Source organism: Manis javanica, chromosome X (genome assembly GCF_040802235.1).
Source record: "Manis javanica isolate MJ-LG chromosome X, MJ_LKY, whole genome shotgun sequence".
NCBI lineage: Eukaryota > Metazoa > Chordata > Mammalia > Pholidota > Manidae > Manis > Manis javanica.
In genome coordinates this window covers 75230304-75240059 of record NC_133174.1, presented here as the reverse complement: position 1 = coordinate 75240059, position 9756 = coordinate 75230304, and the positions used below count along the sequence as shown (strand labels likewise).

General features: G+C 36.3%; 1 protein-coding gene across 1 annotated transcript in view; it reads right to left on the bottom strand.

Moving 5' to 3' along the window:
• Positions 1–6713: 6713 nt before the first annotated feature.
• KLHL4 (kelch like family member 4) overlaps positions 6714–9756 on the bottom strand; it is a 73537-nt gene continuing 70494 nt past the window's right edge. Inside the window, 1 exon segment of the mRNA XM_073227510.1 lies at positions 6714–6808. Within this exon segment, the coding sequence (XP_073083611.1) occupies positions 6714–6808 (95 nt within the window).

The window sequence follows — 9756 nt, the reverse complement described above, 5'->3', positions numbered from 1 at the left end:
CCAAACAAAAGACACAGAGTAATAGAATGGATAAAAATGCAAGAAGAACCATCTATATGCTGCTTACAACAGACTCACCTCAAACCGAAAGACATGCACAGATTAAAAGACAAGGGTTGGAGAAAGATATTTCATGCAAACAACAGAGAGAAAAAAGCAGGTGTTGCAATACTAGTATCAGACAAAATAGACCTCAAAATAAAGAAAGTCACAAGAGATAAAGAAGGACATTACATAATGATAAAGGGCTTAGTCCAACAAGAGGGTGTAACCATTATAAACATATATGCACCTAATACAGGAGCACCAATATATGTGAAACAAATACTAACAGAAATAAAGGAGGAAATAGAATGCAATGCATTCATTTTGGGAGATTTAGCACACCACTCACCCTAAAGGACAGATCCACCAGACAGAAAATAAGTAAGGACACAGAGGCACTGAACAACATGCTAGAACAGATGGACCTAATAGACATCTATAGAACTCTACATCCAAAAGAAACAGGATACACATTCTTCTCAAGTGCACATGGAAATTCTCCAGAATAGAACACATGCTAGGCAACAAAAATACCCTCAGTAAATTCAAATAGTTTGAAATCTTACCATCCAACTTTTCAGACCACATAGGTATAAAACTAGAAATAAATTTAACAAAGAAAGCAAAAAGGCTCACAAACACATGGAGGCTTAACAACATGCTCCTAAATAATCAATGGATCAATGACCAAATTAAAATGGAGATCTAACAATACATGGAAACAAATGACAGCAATAACACAAAGCCCCAACTTCTGTGGGACGCAGCAAAAGCAGTCTTAAGAGGAAAGAATATAGCAATCCAGGCATATTTAAAGAAGGAAGAACAATCCCAAATGAATTGTCTAATGTCACAATTACTGAAGTTGGAAAAAGAAGAACAAATGAGGTCTAAGGTCAGCAGATGGAGGGACATACTAAAGATCAGAGAAGAAATAAATAAAATTGAGAAGAATAAAACAATAGAAAAAATCAATGAAACCAAGAGCTGGTTCTTTGAGAAAAAAAAACAAAATAGATAAGGCTCTAGCCTGACTTATTAAGAGAAAAAGAGAGTCAACACACATCAACAGAATTAGAAATGAGAAAGGAAAAATCATGACAGACCCCACAGATATACAAAGAATTATTAGAGAATACTATGAAAACCTATATGCTAACAAGCTGGGAAACCTAGGAGAAATGGACAACTTCTTAGAAACATACAACCTTCCAAGACTGACCCAGAAAGAAAGAGAAAATCTAAACAGACCAATTACCAGCAACGAAATTGAATCGGTAATCAAAAACTACCCAAGAACAAAACCCCCGGGCCAGATGGATTTACCTCGGAATTTTATCAGACATACAGAAAAGACATAATACCCATTCTCCTTAAACTTTTCCAAAAAATAGAAGAGGAGGGAATACTCCCAAACTCATTCTATAAAGGCAACATCACCCTAATACCAAAACCAGGCAAAGACCCCACCAAAAAAGAATACTACAGACCAATATCCATGATAAACCTAGATGCAAAAATACTCAACAAAATATTAGAAAAACCGAATTCAAAAATACATCAAGAGATTCATACACCATGACCACGTGGGATTTATCCCAGGGATGGAAGGATGTTACAACATTCGAAAATCCATCAAAATCATTCACCTCATCAACAAAAAGAAGGACAAAAACCACATGATCATCTCCATAGATGCTGAAAAACATTAGATAAAATTCAACATCCATTCATGATAAAAACTCTCAACAAAATGGGCATAGAGGGCAAGTACCTCAACATAATAAAGGCCATATATGATAAACCGACAGCTAACATCATAGTCTGAACAGTGAGAGGCTGAAAGCTTTTCCTCTGGGATGGGGAACAAGACAGGGATGCCCACTCTCCGCACTGTTATTCAGCGTGATCCTGGAGGTCCTAGCCACAGCATTCAGACAAAACAAAGAAATACAAGGAATCCAGATTGGTAAAGAAGAATTCAAACTGTCACTATTTGCAGATGATATGATATTGTACATAAGAAACCCTAAAGACTCCACTGCAAAACTACTAGAACTAATACTAAAATTCAGCAAAGTTGCAGGATACAAAACTAACATACAGAAATCGGTAGCTTTCCTATACACTAACAATGAACTAATAGAAAGAAAAATCAGGAAAACAATTCCATCCACAATAGTATCAAAAAGAATAAAATACCTAGGAATAAACCTAACCAAGGAAGTGAAAGACCTTACCCTGAAAACTACAAGAAACTCTTAAGAGAAATTAAAGAGGTCACTAACAAATGGAAACTCATCCCATGCTCATGGCTAGGAAGAATTAATATCGTCAAAATGGCCAATTTGCCCAAAGCAATATACAGATTTGATACAATCCCTATCAAATTACCAACAGCATTCTTCAATGAACTGGAACAAATAGTTCAAAAATTCATATGGAACCATCAAAGACCCTGAATAGCCAATGCAATCTTGAGAAGGAAGTATAAAGTGGGGGGGATCTCGCTCCCCAACTTCAAGCTCTACTACAAAGCCACACTAATCAAGACAATTTGGTGCTGGCACAAGAACAGAATAGAGACTCCAGACATTAACCCAAACATATACGGCCAATTAATATTTGATAAAGGAGCCATGGACATACAATGGGGAAATGACAGTCTCTTCAACAGATGGTGCTTTCAAAACTGGACAGCTACATGTAAGAGAGTGAAACTGGATCACTGTCTAACCCCATACACAAAAGTAAACTCCAAATGAATCAAAGACCTGAATGTAAGTCATGAAACCATAAAACTCTTAGAAAGAAACATAGGCAAATATCTCATGGACATAAACATGAGTGACATCTTCATGAACATATCTCCCCAGGCAAAGGAAACAAAGGCAAAAATGAACATGTGGGACTATCTCAAGGTAAAAAGCTTCTGTACAGCAAAGGACACCATCAATAGAACTAAAAGGTATCCTACAGTATGGGAGAACATATTCGTAAATGACAGATGCAATAAAGGATTGACATCTAAAATATATAAAGAGCTCACACGCCTCAACAAACAAAAAGCAAATAATCCAATTAAGAAATGGGCAGAGGAGCTGAATAGACAGTTCTCTAAAGAAGAAATCCAGATGGCCAACAGGCACATGAAAAGATGCTCCACAACGCTAATCATCAGAGAAATGCAAATTAAAACCACGATGGATATCACCTCACACCAGTAAGGATTGCCATCATTGAAAAGACAAACAAGAACAAATGTTGGCGAGGTTGTGGAGAAAGAGGAATCCTCCTACACTGCTGGTGGGAATGTAAATTAGTTCAACCATTGTGGAAAGCAGTATGGAGGTTCCTCAGAATGCTCAAAATAGACTTACCGCTTGACCCAGGAAATCCGCTCCTAGGAATTTACCCTAAAAATGCAGCACTCCAGTTTGAAAAAGACAGATGCAGCCCTATGTTTATCACTGCACTGTTTACAATAGCCAAGATATGGAAGCAACCTAAATGTCCATCAGTAGATGAATGGATAAGGAAGACGTGGTACATATACACAATGGAATACTATGTAGCCATAAGAAAAAAACAGATCCTACCATTCGCAACAACATGGATGGAGTTAGAGGGTATTAGGCTCAGTATAATACGCCAGGCAGAGAAGGACAAGTACCAAATGATTTAACTCATATGTGGAGTATAAGAACATAGGAAAACTGAAGGAACAAAACAGCAGCAGAATCACAGAGCCCAAGAATGGACTAATAGTTACCAAAGGCAAAGGGACTGGGGACGATGGGTGGGAAGAGAGGGATAAGGGTGGAGAAAAAGAAAGAGGACACTTCGATTAGCATGTATAGTGCGTGAGGGACATGGGGAGGGCTGTGCAACACAGAGAAGACAAGTAGTGATTTTACAGCATCTTACTACGCAGATGGACAATGACTGTGCAGGGGTATGTGTGGGGGGGATTTGGTGAAGGGGGGAACCTTGGAATCATAATGTTCTTTCAAAAAAAAAAGTTACCTCTAGTGTGTATTTTAAAATCAGATACAGTGTTATCAGTTTTCAAGAGCATAATGTTGAATAAGCGAAATGACAAGTAGACATAGATAATAACAATTCTTTGTAATATTTCAAAGCATTTTCTTAAAGTATCTCACCGTATATTTTATAATTTATTTAATATGTATGTATATTGTTATCTATTAGTGACTTACAAATGAAGGAATTTCAGGAATTGAATAGACTCTACCCATGAGGTGTTTGTTTCAGTTCCTCACTGGAAAAATTAAACTGAAGATGGAGATGTGAACAAATGCTTGGCTCCACCAAATATCTCGATAAAGAGCTGAATTCCATTTAAAAAAAAATATGCACCCCAGTGTTTATCGTAGCACTATTTACAATAGCCAAAATACGGAAGCAACCTAAGTGTTCATCAGTAGATGAATGGATAGAGAAGAGGTGGTACATATACACGATGGAATACTATTCAGCCATAAGAAAGAAACAAGTCCTACCATTTGCAACAACATGGATGGAGCTATAGGGTATTATGCTCAGTGAAATAAGTCAGAGAAAGACAAGTACCAAATCATTTCCCTCATTTGTGGAGTATAACATCAAAGCAAACCTGAATGAACAAAACAGCAGCAGACTCACAGACTCCAAGAAAGGACTAGTGATTACAAAAGGGGAGGGGTGGGGAAGGATGGGTGGGAATGGAGGGGTAAGGGAATTGTGGGGTATCATGATTGGGGCACATGGTGTGTTTGGAGTCACGGGGAAGACAGTGTAGCTCAGAAAAGATAAATAGGAACTCTGTGGCATCTTACTATACTGATGGGCAGTGATTATGATGGCGTATGGTGGGTGGAACTCATAGTAAGTGGGAAGGTAATAACCACATTGTTTTTCTTGTGAAACCTTCATAAGAGTGTATATCAATGATACCTTAATAAAAATATAAATAAATATGAAAACATGATCTTTCAAAAAAACAAAAAATAAAACATTAAAATATTAAATACTTTATTTTACTTAACAATGAGAAAATAACATACTAAGATATAAAAAGGCTCATTGTTTTCTTGTCAATAGCACTGTAACACATTCTGTAGGTGACAAACTACTATGAAAATCGAATCGGTAGCATTGTTATCTAATGCAGTTGATGATTAACAAATGCTGAGTATACGTGAAACATTTTCCAGTAAACTAATGATCTATGAATATTGTGAAGCTCTACATTTTGCTTATTTGATGTAACCTTTTAGATAGGCAAATACAAAGAAGATTTATTACTTTGTAAAACTTTTGACAAAGAAAAATTTTAAGTGTTTTGATTCATTTTTAATACATCATTAAATAAACAGACCAAAAAATGCTTAAGAAAAAGAAGTGTCTTGAAGTTTGTAGGGTATATGTCTTTCACTTCCTTGGTTAGGATTATTCTTAGGTATTTTGTGGTTTTTTTATGCAATTGTAAATGTAACTGTTTTCCCAATTTCTCTTTCTGCTAGTTCACCGTTAGTGTATAGGAATGCAACAGATCTCTGTGTATTAATTTTGTATCCTGCAACTTTGCTGAATTCAGTTATTAGGTCTAGTTTTGGAGTGGATTCCTTAGTGTTTTTTATGTACAATATTTTGTCATCTGCAAACAGTGACAGTTGAATAACTTCCTTACCAATCTGGATGCCTTTTATTTCTTTGTGTTCTCTGATTGCCATGGCTAGGACCTCCAGAAATGAGTTGAATAAAAGTGGAGTGGGCATCCTTGTTTTGTTCCTAATCTTAGAGGAAATGCTTTCAGCTATTCACTGTTAATCATAATATTGGGTTTGAGTTTGTCATATATGGCCTTTATTATGTTGAGGTACTTGCCCTCTATACCCATTTTGTTGAGAGTTTTTATCGTGAATGGGTGTTGAATGTTGTCAAATGCTTCTTCAGCATCTATGGAGATTATCATGTGATTTTTTCCTTCTTTTTATTGATTTGGTGGATAATATTGCTGGATTATCTAATGATGTAACATCCTTGCATCCCTGTGATGAATCCGAGTTGATCACGGTGTTTGATCCTCTTGATGTATTTTTCCTTTTGGTTTGCTAAAATTTTGTTGAGTATTTTTTCATCTCTCTTCATCAGGTATATTCTTCTGAAGTTTTCTTTTTTTGTGGTGTCTTTGCCTGATTTTGGTATTACAGTAATGCTGGCTTCACAGAATGAGTTTGGAAGTGTTCCCTTCTCTTCTATTTTTTGGAAAACTAAGAAGAATGGGATTATGTCTTCTCTAAATTTGTGATAAAATTCAGCAGTGAAGCCATCTTGTGTAGAGGTTTGTTCTTGCTTAGTTTTTCTTATTACTGATTCAATTTCATTGCTGGTAATTGGTCTGTTCAGATTTTCTGTTTCTTCCTTGGTCAGTCTTGGAAGGTTGTATTTTTCTAAAAAATTTTCCATTTCTTCTAGGTTATCCAGTTTGTTAGCATACAATTTTTCATAGTATTCTCTAATAATTCTTTGTCTTTCAGTGGTGCCACATAGGGACATTAGTTTACAGTAGGGTAACCGGGTAACTTATTGCGATATGTTAAAGCACAACTAGCATTCTGACTGAGCCTATAAGAAACAGCTCCCACTGCAACAGGCATAAAATCCTAGACACCAAGACCCCAGGCGGCAACCTTGCCCAAACCTGTGATGCAGTTGTTCTTGTTTGCAGAGTCGAAGACTGAACTTGAACGAGCAAGGTCTGGGATTTACAGAGTTTTATTCAGGATAAGAAAAAATACTGAACTCCCGACAGGTGCTGGGAGGGGCAAGGCTGCTTCTTGGGGTCTCTTTGTAACCATAAGAAATAGATTTTATTTAAATTCAACTTGTCAAAGTACAAATATCTTTGCACAATTTATGTAGTTCCTTTTTAAAACTTAAAAGGCAATAGTACATTTTATAAGCATCTCTCTGGATTTTATTTGCTGGTTTCACATATAAGAATACAAAGCTTGTTTAAAAGAACATGTTGCATAGATTATAAAATAATAGTACATTTATTTGAAAAGTTACCTCTTGAAGTATTTTCAACATTTCATTTCAAATATTTTTGTAATGGTATAAATAGAAGTAATATTTTAAGGTAAAATACTCCCCAACAAGGCTTTTTTGTTATTTTTAATTTAAAAATATTTTTGTAGTGCGCACATCCTTAATGTTCTCTTCTGTATGAATAAAACAACAGGAAAGTGTGTATTGCTACATAAAGTATAATTATAGAATTAAGTGTGTGTGGATATTGGACATTTGGTGTTTCCATGTTTTAATATTAGAGAATATCTTACGAATGTTACTGTACTTTAAAAATTGCTTTTGAAAACTTGCTAACTTAATTGTAGGTGTTCACAGAATTCACAGAAATGTTTGAGGAGAATATTGCTTTCTAGGCAAGTGAGGCCCTGAGACTCTTAAAGCTGAGGTCACAGTTTATATCAATGTGAAAAATATTTGCTATATTTTGTATAGATTACATATATGAAATTACAATAATATTTTACTAGTAACATCTGACAAGACAAAATGTTAAAGAATAACAAATCTCTGTGTAATTTGGAAGATGGTCCTGTACAAGAGTAAGATTGAACATTTTAGCATACTGTGATCAGCATAACAAATTATGTCAGTGAGCTATTTTTGTTTTTGTTTTTTAGCCTCAATACAGTAAAGGCTTCCCTTTGATAAATGTGATTTAGCTATTTGGGATATTGTTTGAATAAGACAAAGATATTTTGCTAAAAATGAGACTCTATTTTCAGCTTTAGATGTTCTCTTTTATATAAGTTATTTTCCAGATATTATAGTACCTTTTTCTTTAAATAGAAAATGTTTTTTAACTTCTGACTCAACTTAAAAATTACCAATGATTTTATAACATTTCGTACCTTGGCTACTATCAGTTTCCCTTAAACATTTAAACATTTTAAAGTACTGAGGCTAAGCCTGGATTATTGGATTTCCATTTATAGTATGAAGTATGACAACACATACACTTAACATAATTAGCAGCTATATGTAATTTATGCTTGAAAACTTGTTCTGTCTTAAGAGATGAGAGCAATTATAACTACATATTAAAATGACACAAGAATTTTCATGTTTGATTACTAACTGAAGGAAAGAACATTCTTCTCTTCTTCCTACTCCATTTCTTGAAAGTATCCACTTTCCTTCCCTTTGATAAATATGGCTTTATAGTAGCTTTATCACCACCACACATGCACCCACTCTTCCAATGTTGACAGTAGCTTCCTAACACAGAAAATAAAAACAAGGAAATAAATGCTGTTTGAATGAATGTTGTTTTCAACATAATATGGCATGCTGGAGTTGAAAAAGTCCTTAGCTCTTCCGGTTCAAACTTCATCTTCCATAAAAGTAAGGGGAAATACAGGCCAGATCAAAGTCCAGGGTGGTGGAAAGAATGTACATATCTTTGGAATGATGCAGACCTGAATTTGAGGAGCAGGTGATATTGAAGAAGTTTCACCTCTCTGATAATTTTTCCTTTGAAAAATTACAGCTAGGGGATTAAAGATGGTGGCATGAGAGGTGAGACAGAGGCTTCCTCCAAAAACTGCATACAATATGAAAATATAACTAATACAACTAACCCTGAGAGAGCAACAGGAAAGAGAACTGTGCCATACTGTGTACACCTGGAGAAAAGAGCAGACCTCACGGAACAGGGTAACAAACCCAAGCAGTGGCCCAGTGGGACCCAGGCCCCTCCCACACCCCAGCTCACCGTGGGAGGAAGAAAAATTGAGCATGGAGGGAATGGAAGCCTGGGACTGCTGAATACCTAGCTCCAGAGATCTGCTCTGGGAGCACAAACCTACATTTCATGGTGCTTTCATGATCCTCTCATGATTACGAGGTTGGAAAACTGGGACAGGCATATTTCTTGGGGATACTTGGATTCTTGCTGCTTGTAGAAAGCAGGGATCCATATCCAGCTGCGTTGTGACAAAGGCTTATACCGGTGTGCTTGGCCCACTGGTTCAGGCAGTGGAGGCAGGCATAACAGCCTGGAAGCAGGACTTTTTCCTATCCCCAGGCACCAATAACACTCCCCTGTGACCCCCAACATTGCTTCAGAGGCTGAGCAGATCCAGAGAGAAGAGCTTCTGGACACTAGAGGGTGCCATATATAAATATGAAATGCCAAAGGAACCAGGTCCAGGGTAAAATTGTTAATACAACTCCCAAGAAAGATTTAAATGACATGGACCTCATGACTTTTCCTGAAAAGAAGTTAAAAATAAAAATCATTAACATGCTAATGGAGATATGGAAAGACATCCAAGAATTCAGTAATGAATTCAGGTAAGAGATCCAATCATTGAAGAGCACGATGGAGGGTATTCAAAGCAGGTTGGATACAGTGGAGGAGATGATAAATTAAACAAACAAGAGAAGAGGAATACAAAGAAGCTGAGGCTCAGAGAGAAAAAAGGACCACTAAGAATGAAAGAATATTGAGATAACTGTGTGACCAATCCAAATGGAACAATATTTGCATTATAGGGATACCAGAAGAAGAACAGAGAAAGGGATAGAAAGTGTCTTTGAGGAGAAAGTTGCTGAAAATTTCCGCAATCTGGGGAAGGAAGTAGTCTCTCAGGCCATGGAGATCCACAGATCTCT